General features: G+C 41.8%; 2 protein-coding genes across 5 annotated transcripts; one reads left to right on the plus strand and one right to left on the minus strand.

Annotated features, from left to right (window-relative positions):
* Positions 1–718: 718 nt before the first annotated feature.
* Positions 719–17,031, minus strand: UGDH (UDP-glucose 6-dehydrogenase). 2 transcript variants are annotated; one of them, XM_030024895.2, is made up of 12 exons: positions 16,878–17,031; positions 15,928–16,096; positions 13,454–13,555; positions 11,862–12,062; positions 11,579–11,776; positions 10,936–11,083; positions 9,622–9,716; positions 7,032–7,162; positions 6,178–6,311; positions 4,945–5,036; positions 4,744–4,854; positions 719–1,975 (listed from the first exon to the last, which is right to left on the minus strand). In XM_030024895.2, the coding sequence occupies exons 2-12, from the start codon at positions 16,087–16,089 to the stop codon at positions 1,865–1,867; spliced, it is 1,485 nt and encodes a 494-aa protein (XP_029880755.1). In that variant the 5' UTR covers positions 16,090–16,096; positions 16,878–17,031; the 3' UTR covers positions 719–1,864. The 2 variants fall into 2 exon arrangements, with proteins under 2 accessions (XP_029880755.1, XP_040982091.1); XM_041126157.1 differs by lacking the exon at positions 16,878–17,031 and having other exon boundaries at positions 15,928–16,188.
* LOC115345698 (collagen alpha-1(I) chain-like) lies at positions 16,937–24,090 on the plus strand. Of its 3 annotated transcripts, none has more exons than XR_003924925.2 (3): positions 16,937–17,390; positions 18,725–18,957; positions 22,008–24,090. XR_003924925.2 is itself a non-coding variant. In XM_030024950.2 (3 exons), exons 1-3 carry the CDS (start codon positions 16,937–16,939, stop codon positions 21,983–21,985), a joined length of 711 nt encoding a protein of 236 aa, XP_029880810.1. In that variant the 3' UTR covers positions 21,986–24,090. The 3 variants fall into 3 exon arrangements, 2 of the variants coding, with proteins under 2 accessions (XP_029880810.1, XP_029880820.1); XM_030024950.2 differs by having other exon boundaries at positions 18,821–18,957; positions 21,866–24,090; XM_030024960.2 differs by having other exon boundaries at positions 18,821–18,957.
* The last annotated feature ends 75 nt before the right edge of the window (positions 24,091–24,165 follow it).

Raw genomic sequence — 24,165 nt, forward strand, 5'->3', positions numbered from 1 at the left:
TGCAAAGACAGGGTGATCTACCAGTTGGATTACAATGCTTACAAATACAACTGTATCACAGGGCTGTCCCTGCTCTGTGGGTGTTGTATGGAAGTAGCGCTAGTGAATCAAGAAGAGGAGATGGCATGATGAAAGATGACAGTTTGATTTTAAGCCCACATAATTCTCACTCACTTTGAGTGGCTTCTGATGCGCTCCTCACAGAGGAATCTTATGATAGGACAAAAAGCCTGAGGCATATTTGCCCAAAGTGCCGAGTGATCGATGCATAATAAGTCCCTGTGTGGAAGCCATTAACGTGCAGAATCTGAAAGCATCTGGTTCAAGGGTACAACTATTTCAGTCAGATAACGAACACTGCCTTGTTTTGTATAACAATTTGGGGAGACAAGGTCCTCAAATCTTCAAATAGCTGTCCTAAAGCTTAAATGGTATCTACATTTCTGTGGGTAAATAGTTATGATAATAACACTCATTACCAAGGTTACACTGACCTTATGCCCTGTTTAACTATTGATCTAGCACACTTGAAGGCACACCTGTTGAACAAATTCAGAAGATATTATGTGACAGGTTACATGATAATTCTCTAACATCCCAACACTGCTATTATTCAACTAAGACATCTATGGCTTCTAATCTGAAATCTGTTCATGGTCATCCTTCTCTATCCTCCCCTCCATTTCACAACCCCATGCAACAAGCCAAACACAAACTCTGTCATCTCAAGGATTTTAATAGCACTGGCCAATTGAGAATAATAAAAACAAGTAGAAATAAAGTAATAATAAAGGTAAAAATATCAAGATAACATAGGAAGTATTCATTCCTGGTAATTAAATGAGGTAGCAAGCTGACTAACTTATGGGGCTGAGTTTTTATTTTTAATAATTTCTTAACAGCAGGGAATAATTTTTTGCAGATTCTTTAAGAAAGCTGCTTTCAGATGAAGTACATAAGCAGAAAGGAAGGAAACAGATAACCATCAGGTAGCTTTGAAGCCAATATTTGCTTTCTACTTGGACTGACACCAAATTAAGGTAATTCTGCTTAAATTCCAAGTTCGAACAAGCAGAATGCTCCTCTGCTGAAGATGAGTTATATTGCTGTAACTGAGGAAAAGCTTGCCCCAGGAATCTGATTAGATCAATAATTTATGTGGCTGCACATGGAATGTAGGCAAGACAACCAAAGACTCAAAAATGAAGATCTGCCAGTGGATCAGTTTATAGCTCCTAGTCCACTGTCATTAATTACATGATAGATGCCTGCAGAACTATCTGGCCTCCCCACAGATGCAGTTTAGACTGCATCAGTGCCAATTGATCCCAACCAAGACCGGGGTATTATTGTTGCAGTCAGCTCTGTTTCAGGGCTCAACCCAAATCCTACCAAATTAACCTAGAACTATCTTTTGACTTCAACCCCAGTTAGAGCAAGCATTTAACTGGGCAAAGAATTACCCCAAAGGAAAATGAAAAATTTGTGAGACCAGAGTTCCTGATCACTGTCCATAACTGGACTAAAGTAAAAAGATATTCTATTTCTTTTGCTTTCCTATCACTTGAAACATTTAAAGTGCAGTTTAGGAACATTTCTGGAAGCAGAAATCTGCAGTTTGAAGGTAACTTTTCCACTTAAAAGATGATTCATTATTAAAAACAGGTCTGTACCATCTTCAGTAACCAAAAAAATTGCTATAAAAATAGAGATTTGAAAATAGACTGAATTCACATGTACCAGGTACCATTTCTAATGTAAAATTGGTTTAGTTTATGAAAAATATCTTTCCTTAAAAAAAGCATAGGCTTACAGTTATTATCACTAAGAAGGTCCACAGAGTTCCTTCAGTACCTATTAAACACTATACTCTAGGCTTTTTGACAGGTGGGTCCTGCAGGCTGAACTTGGGAATTTCACATGAAGAAGCAAAAGGAATTCTTTTGGCTGACACCTTCTTCCCAATTGTTTCAATCTGAAAGAGAAAACGCATTTAACAAGTGAGTGTGGCAAGCTAACATAATCATGGCAACTTACGAGGAATCTACAAATTAAATCCAGGACCATGGCTACATTTCAGGAACACTAGAACAATACAAGCCACAAAGCATGGTGTGCCTAGGGACAGTTTCTGGGATTGGAGTCGCAAAGAGTTTTTAAAAAAAAACCCCAGCCTTTCACAGGTGTCTGCTTTGCTTTTTTAAAACTGCACCTTGCTAATTTGAACATTCATGTGCTTCCATAGGACTGTCAGTACAATACCATAAAATGTTTCTGGGTATTCATAAAATGTGGGTTTGGCTTCCTTGTCTAAAAATTTATACCCACTAAATTAGAAGAAGCTTTTTCCCCTCCTTAATGCAGTGGATTGTTTTTGAAACAATACAACTCTGGAAGGCTAAAGGCAGCCAACTCTGTATAAGAGAAAGCATGTAACAAAGCCAACATACACAAGTGCCAGGTACTGCAAAATTCAGAGAGTGAGACAGGTTCCCCTAATTTCTAGGTAAGACTAATGTAAATCACTAAGGACAGAGCTTGTAGAAGACAAAGCATCAACTAGCAAAACAGTTCAGACACCCAGTAAATAAGGAGAGCTGTAGCTTTCCTCTTGAGTAAGTAGCACAGGTCAGATGCAAAGCACCAAAAGACAAAATACTTCAACTATTTTAAATTTAACAGAAATTCAATGAATATGTTCCAGACAGACATTTGAGTTAACTCTTTTCAGAGTTGTTTAAACAGTCATGTGAGTGGTATGTACCATATTTGCCCATAACAGCTTCAGTTGACTGGTTAAATCAATTTATACATGCCTGTTCACAAACAGGCTGTGTATAGTTTAAGCAGGGGAAAAAATATCAAGAGAGAAAGCCTATAGCCATTATGCAAGTAATCACAGTACTCAGGAGTACACAGAATGAAACAACTGAAACATGCATCTGATCTGGCTTGTAGATTTTGTTCTGACTGTGTCTTGCTGAGATGCTTCTATCAGATTATTCAGGGATTTGGTGATTTTAGTATTAGTTAAACTGTCTATGCTAGAAGTGCTTCAAGCCCTTCAGTCAAGGCTTACTCTGCCTCCCCCACTTGAGACCTGAGCAGTTATTTTTCTCAAATCAGAAATTACTTTACCTAGGATTAGAGCTTCACATTCATATTTTCTGAATTAAGCTTCCACTGTGGAAACAGGTTATAATTGAAACGGTAGGTGTGTTTAAAGTTCTTGAAAATCCAGTTTGAGAAAAAATAAAATTAAAATTGCCCAAATTCATAGATTTGGATTGTATGTAATGGAATTGCTATTGGCATCAAGCTGTCTATGCAATAACTTTTAACAAGGGCAGTGAAAAAGACTGGGGACCTAAAAAATTAAATTGTGGGGTTGTCCATTTAAGACAAAATCCTTTTTCTTATTTTATATAGAGAATATAGGTAAATTGTTGAATGCTTTCTGGATGAATGTTTTCTAGATGAAAAATCCGGATAATAAACCTGGATGACAAACTGGATTCTGGATGGCAAACTCATGAAGCGGTTAAAAATTCAACTAGCATTTCACAGAAAAGTCACCCAAGAGCTATGAAGCACAAAGGTACAATCTCTGATTTGGAAAGTCTTTAAGCCACAGACTTCAGAAGAGAAGTTTCTAGGAGAAATATCACACTGGTTATAATTTAATATATAATTTGCTATTAGCTTAGCAAAATGCTTAGCTAAGAAGTTAAGCATTTGCTTCTGGGTCCTCTCTTTGGTGTAAACAGACACCACTGTTTTGATCTTCTGGCTGATATTAATCAATCACAAAGGACTAATCAATCATCTTCTCCAGCCTCCCATGTAACACTTTAGCATTTCACTGACTTATCTTCAGATACATCTTTGTGTACAATGCTTTCATCTCCAACGTCAGCCAGCCTTGTGCAGACCTCAGGGAGAAAAGTCCAAAACTTCTCTTAGTAGTCTGTCCAAGTGGAGGATCTCACTGGCTCATAAACATTTGTTACCTGCATTACACCTTGTCTGGCTTTAGGTCTCATTCTCATGCCTTAGGTAAACCTGCTTATGTCTTTTGTGAAGAACAAAAAAGGGGTGTTTACAGCTTACATTTACTTCTGAAGGAGGCGTGTTTTGCTATCCCGTTACTGTCAATTTTAAAGGCTGCTTTTTTTGTTCAGTGGTGTTAAAATAAAGTTTCCAGGTAGGGGCTGTGGCACAGGTTAAAACACACACCAAATGCCAAGCTCAGCCCTTCTGCTGGGTGGTAGCAGCAAAAACTGCAGGACTTGAGGAAACTGTGAAGGTGCTAGCTTTGGAGTCAAATATCCTGCTGATTACCTAGAATGAAATTAGGAATGAGATTTAGCAGTTTTTTACATCTATCTCATAACTCTCCATGATTTCCCAGTCCAAAGGTTTACAGTTGGACTTGATGATCTTAAAGGTCTTTTTCAACCTAAATGATTCTATGATTCTAAGGCATGTTTATACTCCTGAAAGTTGATGGCATAGTCTGATGTAGCTTGGGTTTTAACAGAGCATCAGTCTATGAAAATAGTAAGGCAATAATGGAGGAAGACAGGACTAGCAGAGAGACTTAAGTACAGACAGGTTTAGATTTAAATCATCATCTGAAGAGGTTTTTTCCCTTGCTACTCAGTCATTGCAGATGGAGAGAGAGCAAGAGGGGAAAAAGCAGAAGGAAAGAAGCATAAAAAGCAGCATCACCCAGCTAATTACCTGGAAGCCAATGACTTGTAGCTCATTGTGAAGATCATCTAGAACTCTCCTACCATCAAAGATAAATGCAGGCTTCAACATCTTCTTATGAATACGTTCATAATCCAACTCCTGTAAAGGGCAATTAAACCAGACAGAATAAATAAGTAGCATAACACTCCCTCTTTTTTTCCTTTAGTTTAAATTGAAGATAACATTTACCTTAAACATGTCCCATTCAGTGCAAATTACAAGGGCATGAGCTCCATCACATGCTTCATAAGGATCTTTACTGATAGTGACCAACCGAGACACTGTAACAGAAGAAAAATAAAAGTCTTATTCTGCATGCATCTTTAGCATCAATCTGGCGCACTCCTGGCAAATGAGTCTCCTTCCTTCCCCTACACAAACAAGGAGTTTCAAGTCACTCACCTAGAGATATTTTCTATCAAGACATTTGTCACTTTGATTTCACTTATTTAAATGAAAGCAGCTTGTACCCGGCATCTGAATAGAGTCACTTAAATGTTTGAAGTTAAGCATTCAAATTTGATTTAAACTGTCAAGAGCATCTCTAGAATTAGAAGTTACTATGGAGTGTTCAAATGCCAGCTCTCACAAAGGTCATTGTCTGTACAATAGCAGCACAAAACAGATCCTGTTTAACACTCAGTTCACACTAAAGAAGATACACATGGCTCACTAGGGGCTGCCTTCATCCTCTGACTGCCTCAGCAGCTGCCTAGAGGCAACCGTCCCCTCCCCCTCTAATTCAAGGGCATGTCAAATAATGTACACCCTTCACTCTTCTTCATCACAGCTCATTTTCCTCCATTCTCTTCACCTCTAGAAGCCTGATCTAGCCTTCTCCCCCTCCCCAATAAGAAAAGCAAACAAAAATCCCAAATACACCCTGCTTCTCCCCAAGATTTTTCTAGTCATAGATGATTACTTTAAACTCTTCTTGAATTTAAGGGAACAAATGAATTTGGAAGGATACAAGGGAAGGCAGAATGCTCTACAGTGAATTCCAAAATTATTTCTTCATTTCTACTTTCAATATGCAAGCAAGAATTAAGGCAAGATAGGACTCAGGACACAAAGGAGCTGACAAAGCAACACTAGTCTCTCCTACTTCTGGACATTCTTCTTTCTCTTCCTTTCAATTATGCAGAGAGAAAATTCTTTGCATATATTCAAATGAGTGTTTATCAAAAGAAAAACATACAATAGCACAGAATTAGCATTTATCTATAAAAGCTACGGGGAAAGGGTGAACAGTTACAGTAATCCTCTGAGCTATGACAATCTTCTAATAAGTGTAACCAACAGCACATCATTGCCAAGGTGAAAACGTGAAAATGAATTTATAGTATTTAAACAGACCTTATGTATTTTGAGAATAGGGTGTGGAGGGAAGGGGGGAAATAAGCTTTATGTGAGTATTCTTACCTTGGTTATCTTCTGAGACACCCGGATGTGAGAGATCCAAGATGATTTGTTCCTTAGGTACTTTAGGATCATAGATATGGAGCTTTGCTCCTTCATCCATTAAATACTTGCTAATGTAGATACTGGATGACTCTCTAAGGAAGTGAATCAATCAGTTAAAGAACCAGGTGGCCTGTTCTAAGTAATGAAAGTCATCATGTGTCATGATACGCAATGCCAGAGCTTTTATACCAGTTTTACATTAAACATCCTAGTGGTAATCCATGCCAGCAGCAAACTTGAAATCTTGAGGGACACCAAGGAGAGTAATAGGAAAAACAAATTTACATCTCTCTCGCTGAATCATGCAAGAGAGATACTAAGACCCAGGATTCCTATTGACCATAATTAACAAGTCATCAAGTTTATAAGCATTCCCCACAAACTGCAGTTGGAGAGTTGTATCAAGTGTGAGCTTTACAGGAAAACAGAATTAACCACCTATGGGAAACAGAGCTGAAACTTTGGCTTCATGTAGCAATTTAGAACCAATTGTTAAAACGTTGCATTCTTTTTTTGTGGAGAATGGAAGGACTCTGTCAAAATCTATCTTTGCTTATGCAAGTTAGTAACGACTAGAGTTATCTGCTCCAGCTTCTGAGCGATTCAGGTATGTTGAAGTCAAGAATCAATTGTCTCAGCCATTTAAGAAAGACTAATCCTTGTTACAAACCAATTCAGTTACAAGAGGTTAAGGGTCCCATAGCTGATCTATTTTTATTAATGCAGTTCAGTTGGGGCGGGGCGGGGGTTAGCTGCATAGCTGGTGACAAGTGTAGGGAATCCACATTAGTGAACTGAATTCACTTTCTTACCTTGTGTCCCCAGTATCCTTTTTGAATGCAAACCCTAAAATAGCAATCTTCTTATCAGTGACAGTATTGAACAAGCTGTCAATAATGCGGGAAGCAAATCGTCTTCTCTGATAATCATTCATGTCTATTACCTGAAATCACATAAAGCATGATGGTACAGAAGGGAGCCATTTTAAACTATAAACAGATTCTTTTAGCAGTCAAGCCAAGCTACCCACACAGAAGTTTAATAGAGTCTTAAAAGAGAAAGCTAAGTATTTTTACTCAGTATCATAAGTAACCCAAAGATTAACTTCAGTTAATTTATCAAATCCTCTTTTAATCAGTGACCGTAGATGCATATACACACAAACTATCATGTATTATCTAGCTCAAAGGCTAGGATTTTTTCAGATTGCTTTTTTAAAAATCTACAACTTACTGTATTCTAGGCAGAAGAATGGAAAGTAGTTTCAGTGTTAAGAGTACCTGATGTCACATGGACATCCCATTGCCAGACCTACACTTCCTTACATGCCATGTATAAACAACTGTGAGAACATTTTTAGCCTTTTTAATCCACACTAACTGTTTTCAATACACAAAACTAATGTGGTTAAACCAGATTAAGTGCCTCACTTTTGTTATTACATGAAAGTGGGTTCACTCACTCTGTACTTTCCTCCAGCCTGCTTCATACTTTGATCTCCAACCCCTAACACACAGAGGGCACTGGATCACTAGTAGAATAGGAAAGGTAGGTTCCCCCACCTAGTCAGTGTTCAACATGGACTGGAAAGACTGCCATATAGAAACACTGCAAAGAATTGCTCTTAAAACAGAGCAAGAGAGCATAAAAGCATTAAAAGCACTTTAAACTAGTTTGTTTACATTAACAATGCAACCTTTTAGGCTTTTGTTAAATAAAAAAAACCCCACCTCCACACAAACTGTAAGTGTTCCTATGCCCTTGGGTTGCCAAGATACCAAGTAGGTTGCATTTTGAGAAGGACCCTTGTGATCATAAAGGACAGAGCCAAACCAGTTTCTCTTTCAAGACAGTATTTATTTTTCCCTATTCATCAGATCATCAGTGAGGTAACATGGTTTGCTCCTGCAGCTCCAGGGGTTGTCTGTTGTCTGCTTACACCTTATAGTGAGTAAAAGCAGTAGTTTTGAAGCAAATGTCAGAACCTATGGCTCCTTCTCTTTCCTACTATGCCAATGCATCCAAGTCCTACACTGAACCAAACCTCTCCTGGATGCTTGCACAAGGTTCATGCAGCATGTTAAGTCTCTCTTCACTGATGGGACTGCAAGCCTCTCCACCATGGACTAGACCTATCCTAATGAAGTACATTTTTAAGGAAGATGTCAGTCTGAATCTCTTCAGAGGCAGGCAGCATAAAACCCGTGTCTTCCTTGTCCCAAGCAATTAATGTAAGAGTTATAGTTGCATGCAAGTAACTATGCCACTGACTAGCCCCTGGCTGGAGGTTAAGCTATCTGAATGGGATGTAGAAAGCCACTGGACATCACAGATAATGTAAGAAGCTGACAAGAGTCACAGATAGCACCGTGAGAGATGGCTGAGTTTCACAAGCAGTTATGGGGGAATTATGAGTGAGATCCAGCCAAGCTTCAGACAACTGGAAGGGAGTATTAGGGACTTTTTGGGAAATAGAACCTTGCGAAGCCAACAGAGCTTAAGTAATGCTATCGACAGTGCCACATGGCCATGATGACCTAGGTAATGGTAGAAGAAATACTGGACTTCAATATGGATGTGGCACAACTGACCAATGATGAAAAAGTAATTGTGGGCAGTTTGTTTGTTTGACAGCAGTCTGGGATGGAGAAAAGTGAGGGGGGGGGAAAGGCTAGCCAAAAGGAAGATTAAAAACAAACAGAAAAAAAAAAAGGGGGGGAAAGCTGCTAATAAGGTAGGCAACTCATGCTTGGTATTCTGAGGGCACCTTCTAGGCAGCCTTGTACTTGGTCACCACAGCCTAAGCTGTTCTTCTGATCATACCACATATGTCGAAGCTGCTTCCTCAGTCAGGACTGGGAAGAGGGATGAGGTGTTTTCACTGGTTAATAGGGAAACGCTTGCTAGTACAGACTGAGCATCCTGGTATTGCTGCATCAGTGCTAGCCCTGAGAGCATCCACATCTTCCCAACCATTCCTAACATTAACCAGGGAACAGCAGCAACCACGTTTATTTAAAAGAACAGCAAGTTCTGCCGAGTTCTGAAAGAAGAGGAACTGTATAAGTAGACCCTGAGGAAAAGATCATAAGCTCTGAATTCAAAGTGGACAGAGATAACCAAGTGCAAGAGGAAGACAGGAGTCCAGACATGCTTGTACTTCACATTTTCTACTGCTACTTCTAGACAACTTAATTCACCCCCAAAAAGCCTAAGCACCTATAAGTATCAAATGCCAGTGTTAGGCTGAGTGCCCTAAAATGTAAAGATAATCAACATTAAGGTATCTGCTCCTTAAAGCTGAAACACAGATCATGTGGACAATGCTCAAAAGCTCAACGCCTGAAAGCTGAATACTGAAGAAACACTACCCCCTCAAAAAAATTAGTGAAGAACTTGTACCTGTTGCCAGTAGCGGGCTACTTCAGGTAAGTTCAGTGCCTCACAGAGGTACACTAAATTCAAGACATCTTTCTGAAAACAGCTACCTCCAAACCCTGAAAGAGAAAATGGTTATTTTACAGGTGACTGAGGTACTATTCTAACCCCATCCTTGGAATCAAGTAGTTTTTGGCAATCATTGACATAGTCAGCATTGTAATTTTTCCCAGTATTTCACTGCTAGCAAATGAAAACCTTAAGAATGTCTCAAACCCAACTCCTGGACCTACTTACCTTGTCAATTACAGAAGCCTTAAAATCTGCTTCAGGTCCCACTGAAGTCAATGGAAGTGTTAATCCAGTCTCAGGGAAACATATGGTAAGATAGCCCCTAGTTTTTTATTATTACAAGTGGGTGGACAAGCTCCTGGGTTTGCTCTCCCCCCACCTAGAGATTTAGATTAATATTTCTCAGAACAAGTACGTTAAGATCAGATTCTTTCCTCCCCCACCTCCAAATGGTTATCTACTCATTGCCAAGAACCAAAAGATCACCAGAGCTGACTAAAGGAGAACTGAGACAATTAACAGAAGGATCCTTGACCCCTAGAACTTTGCTCAGCAGAGTCCCAGAAGCAACACATTGTAGAAGGAATTATAATAACCTAATAGAAATGTTGGTAATGTATTTACTATCTACTTTTCATTCTTGCATAGACTCTAGGAAAGGTTATATTTAATAAGGTTATTTTAAAGTCACACTCTCTCTTTCTATCATGAAGACTGTAGCCATACAGATAGACTTTAGTCTTCTTCTGTAAGTTTGAAAGTTTGTTGTACTGATCACCACTTTATCAAATCTTACTCTCTAGTAAATCTAAACAACTGAATTCATCCTACAAATTAGAAGTTGCCATCACACATTCTGAGCTAGAGGCATCCCTTTCCTCAGGCCACTGGCAGCAGCTCCCAAAGAAAATTGCAGCAGTTACAATTGGGAAGACATCTTGGGGAGCACTATCATCAGTGGTGCTTCAGAAAAATAAAGTTGCAGCTTTTCTTTCCAGTGTCCCAGGCAGGATAGACCATGCACTCTGAAATCCTGGGTTTTAGATTGCCAGTGTCTACAGCAACCTCAGTCCTAGACATTTTACCAGAAAAACTGATTTATGCTAGTACTCTACAGCAATATTTTCACACACTCATGCTGTAGAAGATTTTGGAGTATCAGATCACTTACTTCAAAACACTACTAGTAGACCTATTGCACTGTTAAACAGAAGCCCACAAGAAAAAAAAAGAAGGGTGGTGGTGGTGGAGGAATTTTTCATTTACCAACACTGGCTTTGAGAAACTTATTTCCAATTCTTTGGTCTGTTCCAATAGCTCTTGCTACTTCTTCAACATCTGCTCCTGTAGCTTCACACAGAGCACTGATTGAGTTAATGCTGCTGATTCTTTGGGCAAGGAAAGCATTAGCTGCCTGTAAATAAAAAACATAGTAAAGAGAACTTGATTTTTCCAGAAACCAAGACAGCCACAGACTGAAGGGAGTTACTACTGGAAGGATTACTTTAGTATCTATGTAACTCTGTTGAGATACAAAATGGTAATATAACTAGTTTAATACATAAATGCCAGTTAATGGGATCTAAGGAAAATAATTTAATGCTTAACTTGCAGAGTTTGAACTGTTTTATGATGGTAACCAGTTTTCGCAGCACTGGAGGTTTTGGCTTAGTAATAAGTAACACAGCAATAAAAGTGAGAAAAGGATTTAATGGAAAGTTAGTATCATCTATTAGCTCAGCTGAGATAATTGGAAAAAAGATGAAGATACTATGATACACATACTGGGTCCTCCCAACCTCATGTCTTTCCTAGCTGCATCACTCAGCATCAGTGAACTTGTGCTTCTGAGCTTTGTCTCAGTTACACCCTTTGCTCATTGCAGACAACAGCAGTGAGTAACACTAACCAGTTTAGAAAGTTCTGATGACCAAGTATTGGTTGTGAGGATTTTTTCTTTGGGCACCCAGTGCTCATAAACAGCACAAAGAGCACGGACAGCTTTCTGTCCCTCTGGAGAATCATCTCCACCAATAAGCACTCTGTCTGGGTTCTTCAGGTCCTTGATGGCTGTTCCTTCTGCAAGGAACTCTGGGTTAGACAGCACCTACAGGCACAGGAATAAAGAACAACAGATAAAAGCCAAAAGCAACCACCAGCCTTTAAATACACAACTCAAAGATTACACTTGCCTGCAAATCCAAGTTAGGCTTAGTATTAGCATCAAATATTCGACGAATGCTCTCTGCAGCACGTACTGGTACTGTGCTTTTCTCAGTGACAATTTTATAGCCGTTTGAATTTTGTACAATTCGTCTAGCGCAAGCTTCAATGTATTTCAGATCAGCTGCTCGGCCTTTTCCCATCCCATAGGTCTTTGTTGGAGTGTTAACCTAGTTAGAAGTACATGGAGGGGGAAAGAAATGTTACAGGTCTCGTAACATAAGAGGTACTGACAAGGTGAAATTGTTAAGAATGACAGACATTTTCCTTCCCAGAGTCCAACTTGCTTCTACCCCAGAATTATTCCAGTTACCATATCAGATGAACAGCTATTAGCTTTCTCAATTACCCACTTTGTCTTCTAAAGAAAGCTCATTGACCTCTATTCAAACAGAATTTAAACAAGAGCAATTCATAGCAGCTCTGCAGGCTTCAGTGAAACTTGGTTCTTAGTCTGGAAACACCAGTAATTTCTTCATGATTACAGCCAGTCACCTTTTGTTTCCTGTCCCACATTAGGGGTGTGAAAATTCATGTAAGAATCTTGCAGCTAGTGAGGCAGTTACAGTTTAAACCCACTTTGCAGTGAAACCTAAGTGTAGAGCTGCTGAAAACTGCTATACTGCAGTACACAGAAAAGGAAACGTGAGGGAAAACACATCATTTAGCTTAAGACAGAGGGTCCTTTTCATTACAAACTGAAAGAAGAAATGGCAACAACACATAAAACACAACAGCATGTTTTAAGCCAAGGACAGGTGGCAATATATGGGCTGTATTAGTGGCAGTCATCCAGCCAAGTAGCATTCATTTTAGACTTAATGGGGAAAAATACTATCAGAAAAGAGCGCTCTGTAGTGAGGTGCCCTAACAAAGAGGAGCTCTCAAGAAAAGAGGACTTAAGTAACAAAAAACTCAACTGTGGCCTACCAAGATGAATAGCAATCAGTTCTTTTGGATTCTGCATTAGGAACAACCTTCTAGATTACAGAAGTTCACACAGTTTATGTTTGATTGGATCCTCTTCCTAGTGGTGTCAACAGCTTAGACATATTAAAGCTAGAAAATATTAAAACCAGCCCCTTTTCCATTGATACACTGTTTCTTAAAAGCTTCTAGAAGTCATCTTTGTAACCCAATAATCAGTATATGACTTTGCATCCCTATCTATGAACCATATCAGTATTATTGAAGTCCCATAGATCTCAGTTCTACACTGCAGTGACAGATCTGCACTATATGCTGCTCTAAGACCCCATACATCTAACCAAGCTAAACATCAACATCATTTTGACTTAGAGCCTGTTCATTTGTCAAATGTTCTACTGGCTATAAGAAACAGATAAAAATAAAATAAAAAGGTTACTTAGCATTTTTCCCACCATACACAGAAAGACAAGGAGAAAACTGACACAGTGACATGACATTGCTAACCAAATCTATATGACAAAACAAAAGCCTCTTCCTAACATAAGAGCAACATAATTATTTGATAAGGGAAAAAAAAAAAAAAAAAAAAAAAAGACAAGCACATACAACTACCTTCTCCCCCTAAACTTACAGAAATAAATACAAGATCAGCTTCTCTAATGGCATCATCAATACTGGTGGAAAAGAAGAGGTTTCTTCCTCGACAGGATTCTACCACTTCTTTTAACCCTGGCTGAAAAAAGCAGGAAAAAGTTAAGGTTAATGCAGTTAGAAGAACAGTAAACCGCATGCCCAAACAAATAGCATATCATTTCAGATACAGAAAGATTATTTTTTTTTCCCTCAGTGTGGCATGTTTTCAGTCTGCTAGATGTAAAGTAAAGCTTCTGTAGATTTTCATAATGAAAAAAATAAAGCCCTTTCTTATTCAAAACACACAAAATGCTGTCTCAAAAGTTTCAGCCACACTGAATTGTTATTTGCACAACCAGATTTTAGACTCCAGTTATTCCCATGCTCAGTTCTATTACCATGAGCAACAATTAAAGAAATACTGATAGAGTGATGTTAAGTAGATTCAAGAAGTAAAGTCTTACAATATTCCCTAAGCTGCAAACAAAAGAGGTGGTCCAAACTCTCCTTTTCCTTTCAGCTACACGTTCCATCATCTCCCCAACATCAGATCTAAAACTGATTCAGCACAAAAAAAACCAACCCACCCACAAAGAAGTCTTCCACCAAATTAGCAAGCCCAGATCCAGTGAAAGAAAGGCAGGGGATACACACAGGAGATAAAGACCACTCCTTTTGGCAACTACCCATCTTTGGACCAGATTAAACTTACCATGGCACCACGCCTGGAAGAATCACAGGCACCATTTCACGAGACTCTTTCCAGAGACACATACTGTGCCATATCACTTTCCCTTCCCTTAGCACCTCCGCTCAGACAAGAGGAGCAGGAGGCCAGGTGTACATGAGCAATCCCCCATATTAGAATGGTCTATGAAATGATTTAACTAAGATATAGTTGTCATAGATAAAAGAAGCCTTTATTTTTTGTTTGAAAAATAAATTCATACACTGTAACCTGGCAATCAAATCTCCAACTTGAGACACCTATCATGACACGAGATATTTGAGTAACTGCCAGAAAGGCAAAGGTTCACTGGAGGGAGAGAGAAAAAACAAAGCAGAAGCTTTCTTACGCAAGACATATTTGCTGTCTCACTTTATACCAAATACCTACTTAAAAGGAAAACAAAGGTCAGCACAGGCAGAATAATATGTCTTACAACCCATCAAATGTTCCAACTATGGTCTTACTGGGATGTAAATAGAAAGGCAGCCCACTAGACAATTTCTGACACTGGAAAGAAAAATCCCCAAACAAAAAAAAAATACAGAAAACCTCACTGTGCAATGACTCAATTTTATAACTGTCTGAACTAATTCTTGGCAGCTTTTATACATTCTCTGTAAGCAAAGGACACCATTCCAGGAAACAGATGTTATGAGTTTGCATTTGTGTTTTGTTTTTTTTTTAAAAACATGCCAAGACGAGCTCTACTTTAACTCATTCAGTCTGTTTATAGGCAACAAAGTACTTGCTTTCACAATCTTTATTCGTGTCTCACCTGCTAATCTGAGCATTATACACATTTTCCTCTGAATAAGTATGACAAAGGAGGCCTATTCATCTTCACTTAAAGAGTCACAGTATAGGTTTGGTTTTAAGAGGGGAAAAACCCAACTGCATTAGTGTTACAGCACAGGCAGGATTCAGAAGACTCCTTACAGCAAAAGAGTAACTGTTAGTACCAGGCAACATGCCTTGTCTTCGGGAGCCCAGTGAAGATAAGTTTTCACTCTCATTAAAGAAAAGAGCTCAAACCTATAAGAACTATATCTCATGAAAGGATGAAGGAAAGAGCCCTATTCTTTAAGGGTATAAAAGAATGAAAAATAACAAGTGCTAAGAGAAGCAAAACAGAAAAATGCTTTCTATATCTTAAATTAAAGTCATTCCGTAATGAAGGAGTGACAGTGCGATACATTTAAAAATAATTTTTATCTGGCCTAGTCTTCCCAGGCCAGATTGGAGGTTTATGGTACAAGTGAATCAGGAACATGACTGTCCCCATCTTACAACATGGTTAAGATGGGCAGCACAGATGGCATTTCGGCAGTATTCAGAATGGGAATAAAGCTTACCACACAGTATTACACGCTCATATTGTGCTACAACGCAGCAGATAATATCTATAACTGAGTAAGAGGACTATGTTATGATTAAATCGGGTCCCAAAAGAAAGTCAGCATGATTTAGCACAATTCACTATATATACAGTTACATTTTTCCCTACTAGGCCCTTCATATATGACCCTGAAATACCTGCCTGCACCATACATATTAAGTTATTTCAAAAATCTGGTTTAATGAGCAGTCGAGACAAGCAGCTGTTCCAGAATACTCTTTTTGAAGGACATCACTGTGCTATACTTATCAAGCTTCAGAAGTGGGCCATGTGGAAATGCCATGTGGTAGGAGGGAAGCAAATGCAACGCTGGCGGGAAGGAGAGACAACAGCGAGACAAGTTTACCTCATAGATTGGGAGCGTATCAGAATTCCAGGCATTGATTCGGGCCTCATTGACATCCACAACAGTAACTTTGATACTGGGACACATCTGTGCAATAACACTACAGGTTGGCCCACCGACATAACCGGCACCAATGCAGCAAATCTTCTTAATTTCAAACATGATTGCTCTAGGAAGAGCAGAGGGGGAAAAGAGAATCAGGAGTTAAAAATGAAAACGCTGGCCAGCAACTCAAGGAAATAAAAGAGAAATAACGATCTGAGACTCTGTTATGCTGCCACAGAGGGAAACATTTTCTTACAGCTGATCTCTTGAAGCGAACTGCCGTTACTCTCTCCCACCCGGGAAGGCTGTGGAGCCGGCCCCGCTCCCGGAGCGCCCGCTCACACAGACCGTTGAGGAAGCGTTTTCTGTGGTCGCTTCGGAGCCTGCCGGCGTAAATAACCACCCCCTTAGGCCGAGGAACTGCTGATGCCACCACAGTCCCAGGCATGAGCAGCGACCGCAGCCGCAGGCAGCGCACAGCGGGAGGTGCCGGCGCAGCCCCACGGCGGGCAGAGCCGCGCCAGGCCCCGCTCGGCCGGGACCCCCGCGCCGGCCCCGGCCCCCGCCCTGTCCCCGGAGCCCCTCGGCCGGGAAAGGCGCCGGCGGCGCGGAGGCCGCGGCTCCCGCCTTCCCCCCGGTGGAGGGAGCGGGCCGGGAGCCGACGCCGCTGCTCCCCGGTCGGCTGGGGCCACGGCCGACCCCCAGCGGGCTCCATCCCCGGTTCCCGCCGGCCGCGGCGGAGAGCGGCTCCCCGGCCGCAACCCGGCCCCGCGCTCTGGGGAGGCGGGGGGGGGCGGCAGCTGACGGTAAAGGCCGCCGCCACCGCCCCGCGGAGCCCCCAGGGAAGGCAGCGGGGCGACCGGCGACCGGCGGCCGGCACCGAAGCCGCAGCCCAGAAGACTTACTGCGGGCGGGCGCGGTCCTGCCTCGCCGCCACGGATCGAGCCGGAGGGCTGTGGCGAGGATGCTCGGCGAGCTCAGGGCGACGCTCCGCTACGAGCGGAGCGGCGGCGGCGGCGGCTATTTAAAGGGCCGCCGCGGGGCCGAGGCGGCTGTTTCATCCCGCGGACGCCGAGCGAGGCCGGCCCCGCCTCCCTCCCTTCCACACGGGGGGCGGAGGCCGGAGGCCGGCGCGGAGCCCGCCCCGCCGCCTCCCCGCCCCGCCGCGCTGCCGGCGAATGGAGGCCGGACACCTCAGGCGGCGCCGCTGCCGGCCGCGCAGGCCGGCCCCGGCCCCGCCACCGCACGGGCGGCTGAGGGACCGCAGGGCCCCCGGGCCCGGCTGGGGGCTCCGCGGCCTGGGCGGGCCCCGCCGCAGCGGCTTCCTTCAGCCCTGAGGGAGGGAGGGAGAGCGGCGCCGCTCGGGGCGCTCGGCGCCCTCGGGCGGGACCGTGCCTCCGGCGGCCTTTTCCCCATGCGTCGGTCTGGGGGGGGGGGCGGTTTACACCTCGTTCCCTTTGCCTTTTTGTTGTTGTTGTTTTGTTTTGTTTTCGTCATGGCGGCCGGCCCGGTGGCTGGTCTCGCTACCGCTTTGTGGGAGAGGGGTCGAGGCTGCGGCCTGGCCCCCCCCGAGAGCCACTGGAAGGGTCCCCAGACTGTCTCGTCTCTGGTGAGGGGGCTGGCGCGGCAGGGAGCGAGTGCTCCTGCGGCCCCGCCACGCACACCGCCCCTGCCCGCAGGCGCCTTCGGCTTGGCCTGTCAGGCCTGGGCTCCCAGGGGAGGATGGCTGCCACCCGTGGGGTAAGGGAGTTCGGCAGGGTGCCTCGCTCAACTGTTCCCCTCTTCCACCTCAGTGTTTGTAGAAGAAACGGGTTTCGGTGGTCGAATATGCCTGTGAATAATTTTTGGTCCTTCAGCTGCGCTTACTGTGAAACAATACTCCAATGTTCGCTCTCTCTCCTGTAGTGTAGCGCCATCCCAACAGAAGGGAATAGAAACGTGGATAAGTAACAGTGAAATACAGTGTTTAAAGTCCAGATTGCAAGCATTGCCAGAGGAAGGAAATACAATTAGCTGTCACTCTTGCCCTCATGAGCTGGGCGCTTCCCAGGGATCTCCTGTCTAGTTGTGTAAAAGTTCTCAGATACTTCTCCTGCCTTTTGTATAAACGTGATACGTTACTAGTATACCTCATCTGACTTTGGGAGCAGAAAGATTGTGAGAAATCTGCTGTCTTTTCTGGTGCATTGAAGTTCACTTATAGTGCATCTCCTAGAAGCTGGGGTATTTTTGCTGCATCTGCAATACTGCAGTATTTATGCTTTTAACAGATTACAATTTCTATGTTAAATGTTGCCAAATTAGATGGATAATATGTGTATGTCCTTGTTAACAATGCGAGTAAAGTATTGCCTTGTTCTTATATAGCATTATTCGTCCATAGATGTTAAAGTATATAAAAAAAGGAATTGGAATCATTGTTTCTGTTTTATATTTTACTCTGTTACTATTTTACTCTGGAGTATCTGATCTTTCCTTAGAAGACTCTGTGCCTGTTTAAGTGAGTACGTACTGTAACTCACTGGTCCTTCAGAAATGATACTGTAATATCTGTGTATTTCTACTGAAAGAGCCTACTGAGGTCTGCAATCTCAGTGCAGGATCCTAGCGGAGTCAGTGTGGTTAGCCAAAGAACTGCCTGGCAAAGGTGCAGGGTTCACCGTGTTTATTCTGAGGTAAAAACAAGTGATGCCTTGTCTCATTGCCAGTTTGCACAGATGTTTCAATTTTGAACACATCTTTTTTTTTCCAGGGAAGCCTAGGCAAAGCAAATAGAAGCTTGATGAGCTCTTGTTACCAAGTCAGTCTGACCTATACCATCATCTTCAAAACCCGTCTGTCTCCTTAGGTCTCAGAATAGCCCCAAATGCATACATTTGTACTACAAAGAACTTCATCTGGTCCCTCTGTACTTGCCTGTTGCTATCTTGGCAAGGCCAAATCCACTTCAGATCCTTTACGTGGTCCCCCAAGGGCGTTGGTATGGTAAGTGTGCTTAGTGTGTGCCTGGCAAACGAGGAGTGGATTTTCTAAAACCAGCGGTGGTCGCTGTGTGCAAAGCCACATTTGTGAGGAGGAGTTCCCTTTGCTTATTATTGTATGTATGGGTAGTTAGTATTTTATTAGAGTCAGCTAATACCTCCTAGTTGCTGTGTTTGCTAAGAATGAGGGCAGGAGCTTCAGAGCCTTCCTCAGCTGGGGATGTTCAGGCATACATATCTCAGGAAAGTGCTGTGACCGGTGGGTTATAAAGAAACATGGGGATCTAATTCTCCATCTGCAACTATGCTAGTTTGCCAAGGAGCTTGAAAGGGAATATTTTGGGGGTCTGGTAATCATGGCCCTTTCCTGGGAGGAGAAAGGTCTGTGTTGTAGTCTATGATCTGAGAGCTGTTTCCAATGTCTGAGCCACCCTTGGAGTGGGCAGTGGACCCCAGACTCTTTTCTCTTAGTAAAGGGCCCTTATGGATAGACTACACTGTCACACCCCCTGCCTGGGATGTGGATCTTGAATTTTGTCTTTCAGAACAGCACAACTTTCTCAGAAAGGGTGATGAGGGCTGCTTTTTTTCCCCTATAGCCTACACTCTGGTGGTGAGAGCACTGCTGGCAGGGGAAAAATGCAGGGCTCAAAGTCACTGCAATGAAAAGGGAGTTTGGGTCTCCCCTCTCATTACAGAGTAAATTCTGAATTACTAGGTAGGGTTTTCTTTGTTTTTCTGTTCAGGCAGACCCATTGTTTACCAGTATGTAGATTTTTTTTTTATAACACTGCACAGAGGCAATAAAGCTAATGTAAGGCTTCCAGGCATACCATTAAACCTCCTGAAGCACGCTGCTTGGGAAACACAGCCCTGGGCTGCTATAAAGCAGATGCAGCCAGTCCACTGCTGGCCACATTTTTAAATAAAAGTGTGAGTTACGCTCCATTTTTCTGACAGCTCAGTGTAGGCTGTGAATCCTTTTGCAGTGCAGGGTCAGTAACTTAAATAACATGAGGAATGGGATTTCAGGTGTATGTTTTTCTTTGCCATTGTCAGTTAACTAGATCAGACGGATCCCTCTTGCAGTGTATTGGCTAGCCTGGACCTCACTCCAAGACAGCCTTTCCTTCCCACTGTTGGGGGAGTTTGTGTGTCTGTCTAACTTGGGGGTATAAATTCCTTTCTGGGAGGCAATGCCTGAAAATCAGGTGAGTAAAATGAAGTTTTGCAATGCTCATTTCTTGTGTGAATGGAAAATTGATAATCCTTCCTTCAAATTAGCGAAACGTAATGTATAAAAATTGAAGCTTGACACATTCAGATTCAAGACAGTTTTTTTTTCTAATAGTGAAGAAAATAAGCACTGAAACAACTCAGAGATGGTCCACCTCTGGAAAATTTTTCTAAGAGATATTTTCTAGTGGAAAAAAAAATTAATGCAAATCCTATGGATGTCAAAAGAGGTGTTCATAGTAGTCCAGTTTGGCTTTATAATTTATGAACTTAATATGTATATTATGCAAAATTTTAACTAAAATACCCCCCTTAACTGGTTGCTGAAAGGTATCTTAGCAGGCATCCATTCAGTTAAACAACAGCATCAATGAAGGATTGCCACTCTCCAAACTACGCTTCATGCTTTGCAGACTGGGTCAGGAGTCTCCCTATTGGGTTCACCTCATTGTTCATTATTTTTTCAGGTTAAGTTCCTATGTGTGTTATTTTGGAATGAAAATTGAGAGCGCTGCTGGTAGGACTGATCAGTCACTGTTCCATTCATCCAGGATTTTACATTTTAAAGACTGTCATTTGCATAATAATTTAACTGTAAGCAAGCTATACTTCTAAGAGCACTGCTCACTTACACATTCTGGTGAGAGATTATCTTTTCAGGCCCTGATATTGAACAGCCTGAACTGTAATTCATGGAACCATCCATGTCCAAGGAAGGTGATTATCAGAATTCAGATGCACCTGCTTGAGGAGAACAGGCACTTTTAGAGTCATTTGTAAATGTTAGGCTACAGATACACATAGGACAGAGTTTATAACCTAGTCAATAACCTAGTCTTAGGGTATGGACTCCAAAAGGTATATAAAATCAAAAGATAGTCAAGTTTTGACAATACATTTCCTTAGGTACCTAAAGGTACATCTTCTGCCTCAGTCTAATCCAGCCTGAGCAGTTCAGTTGCCTGCCTCATATCTAAACTGATCTGATCCTGAAAATGAGCAATCCCTTTGCGATATGCTCTCATAGACCTGACCTTTAATGTGTGCTCAGGCAAAGACTAACACCAGCAGGATTTAGCGGCATGCAGTCCAAAGATTTAAGACTGCTTCATTCAAAAAGCCTGGCCAAGGAAAGTGGTAATATCTTTTAATATAATGGCTCAATGGCTAGAGCAGGTACCAGTATGAGATTGGATCCTATGTTCTCCTCTCTGTGTGGAAAATAGGGAGTGGGCTTGAGGCCACATCTCTGCCTTTCCAGAAACCACTGAGCAAAGGGTGATCTGAATGCCAAAGGTAGATGGAGGGGGCACTCTTCACCTTTCGTGTACAAGCTGTTCCATTATGTAAGGGAGAAATCATGATTTACGAAGGATTTGGGGGATGAGGGGAAGAGGAAGGAAGAAACGAAAGAGCAAGTGAGCGCCTGACTCTGTAATCTCCTGGCTGGCACCCTGAAGTTGGAGATGAGAGGGAAAGCCAGCAAGGAACCCTGGATATGAAAGAAGTTTTGTATCATCTCTAGAGAGTGTTTAATGTCAGACTAATCCCCCACCAGATTTAGCTGATCATTAACTAAAGGCAGCTGTGTTTGTGTAATCAGTTTGTGACACTGACATCTGACAGATTCAACGACAACCATTGTCTGTCAAACCTTTCTTTAATTTTTGACACAGCACAACCAGGAGGCAACCCCACATGTAACGGGGAAATCTGAGTTACTTGGCAACAGTCCCAGGCTGAGGCACAAAAGCGCCCAGAAGTCTTGCCCGCAGACCAGTTGGATCAGTATTTGAATCCATGCTTTGTATTTTACAGTGCTAAGAGGAAGGAAGGAGACGCAGCTAAAGAGATTACACAGGGACGCGTGAGACTGGGCATGCGTGTTCCTCTGGAAAAGGCTCCAACAGCTGCATAAAGCAAGCCATACGCCAGTTTTGGACACAGGCAGCCAAGTGCCTGAGCTCCTATGTGTGCTCAGAGCCAACAATAACAGTTAACTGCGCAGAGCCAACGTTAAGAGTTGTTATAAGAGACGTTTTCCGCCTGGCACGTCCCGGTTTACGCCCTCTCCTCACCTCCACCTCTCCAGTTCACCAGAACTTTGACTTTGCTGTTTGGTCTGACAGTTTGACCAAACAGCTTATGATTAATCTAATACAATATTTTTATTAGTGACAACCAGCACCCCAAACTGCAATTATTGGTAAAATTTATCCTAAAATGCAGTGAGTTTCTGGTCAGGGTCAATGTGCCTGTTTGTATAGGGCCCAGAACATCTGGACAATAATTTCAGCTGGACTCATGGACAATATTGCAATATAAACAAAAAACAAAAGCCATGCAAGATTAAAACAATGTTTAAAAATCAGAGGAAGGCCACCCAGAAAACTCTGATGAGAATGTCCTCTGAAGCCTTATTCTTTTAGTTCCTGCATGACAATGTTTTGTTTTCCAGTATATGACCTTCCTCTAATTAGATTATTTAAATCTCTCAGTATACAGAAATTATTCACACTTCCTCCCAGGCATGATTACATTTGACAGCCTTATCTATTGTTTAGTAAATACCTCCTTTTTTTTCTTCTCTTCTGATGTTCTTCTGGAAACCATGCACATTACACCAGACATCAAAGCTGTTCCTTCGGAAGCAGTGCTTTGGGCAGCAGCATTGCTTTTCTGAATGTGGAGCATACTAAATCTCCCAACAGCAGAGCCGTTTCAGGCATAACAGCCATTTCAATAAAACAATAAAGAGCTTTAAATGCTAAAACTAATGCAATGGAAGTAAGAACAGCCAGATAAGGCACTGCTTTTCATCGCAGCCCCATTGGAGAGAAATTGTCTTGTAGCATGACTTCTTTGAAGGGTTTTACTCAGCTGAGTTGCCCCATTGCCTTTACGTGAACAGTTGTTCACATAAAGTAAGGTGAAGATTTGATCCAGTGTTACAGTATAGCTAAAAGCAAATTTGGCTTAATCTCTTCCCCCTACATACTGAAGCCCAACAGAAGCATACAGCCAGAGAGGGTGTCAGAGACAAGATGTACTTGTGATTCAAATTGCAAGCTAATATTTGATGAAGTGGGAAATGATTATTTGGATTTTCTATTATTTTATCTATATGAAACTGAGGATGGAAACAAGGCTGCATAAAAACACTAGGAGGGCTGAAGGAACAGGATTTTTACTCACCACCACCACAACAACAAAGCAGATTTCGATGTGTTATGTGCAGTGCTTGGTGTAGTGTCCAGCCCTGTGGGGCCTTTTGTGGATCATTTTCTTGCTAATCATATTCAGTTCATCATTTATCATTTCATCTACAAGTTCTGCTCTAAACTGAGCTCTACACCTTTTCTAAGATTTACTTTTTATATCAAAGCAATGGCTGCGACCTTCAGAATGTTGTACAATGGTGGGGTTTTTTGTTGGTCTGCTTAGGAAACATATTTTCTCGGCTCTAATATCTTCCTTTACATTTTAAGGGTATTTTTTGCACCAGAAGAAATTAATAAACTTCAAGAGTTTTAAAGCAGGTACAAGTCTGAAAACTACATAGTCACAGAAATTATTCATCTGTTTCATCATTTATCGCTTGGAGGACATAATAACAAAACCCATAAATGCGAAAGACTTTTTTTTTTTTAAAGCTTGCTACTTGTCATCTTTGGTTAGAAATTACTGCTGTATTTTCAGTTAACATTGTATAAAATATTTTATAATATCACTTTCCATACGAGCAAGAAGAGTGAAACCGTTAAAAAGCTGGATATATATGGTAAATTAATATTTATTGTCATGTATTGAAATACATTTGTTTCAGACATCCTCTTTGACCAATACTCTTGTCTGCAGAGGTTAAAAAGGTAATGCGGAAGCCAGATTCTTCTAGTTATTATATTTAACTACAAAGTGCCTGCTATGGGAGTTCACAGTATTTTTGATACAAGATCAAGTAACATGGGTTCGGTTA

This window comes from Aquila chrysaetos, chromosome 1 (genome assembly GCF_900496995.4).
Source record: "Aquila chrysaetos chrysaetos chromosome 1, bAquChr1.4, whole genome shotgun sequence".
NCBI classification, from domain to species: Eukaryota; Metazoa; Chordata; class Aves; order Accipitriformes; family Accipitridae; genus Aquila; species Aquila chrysaetos.

Bases quoted from the DNA above. Each gene is read 5' to 3' on its own strand.
- LOC115345698 (XM_030024950.2), top strand. From the start codon at position 16,937: ATGCTCGGCGAGCTCAGGGCGACGCTCCGCTACGAGCGGAGCGGCGGC. The intron at 17,391-18,820 runs GTCGGTCTGGGG...CTGTCTCCTTAG, and splicing joins CGGCGGCCTTTTCCCCATGC to GTCTCAGAATAGCCCCAAAT. The intron at 18,958-21,865 runs GTAAGTGTGCTT...TTTTTGACACAG, and splicing joins CCCCCAAGGGCGTTGGTATG to CACAACCAGGAGGCAACCCC.
- UGDH (XM_030024895.2), bottom strand. From the start codon at position 16,089: ATGTTTGAAATTAAGAAGATTTGCTGCATTGGTGCCGGTTATGTCGGT. The intron at 9,717-10,935 runs GTAAATGAAAAA...TTTCTCTTTCAG, and splicing joins GTTTCTCAAAGCCAGTGTTG to GGTTTGGAGGTAGCTGTTTT. The intron at 7,163-9,621 runs GTACAAGTTCTT...ATGTGATTTCAG, and splicing joins TAGCCCGCTACTGGCAACAG to GTAATAGACATGAATGATTA.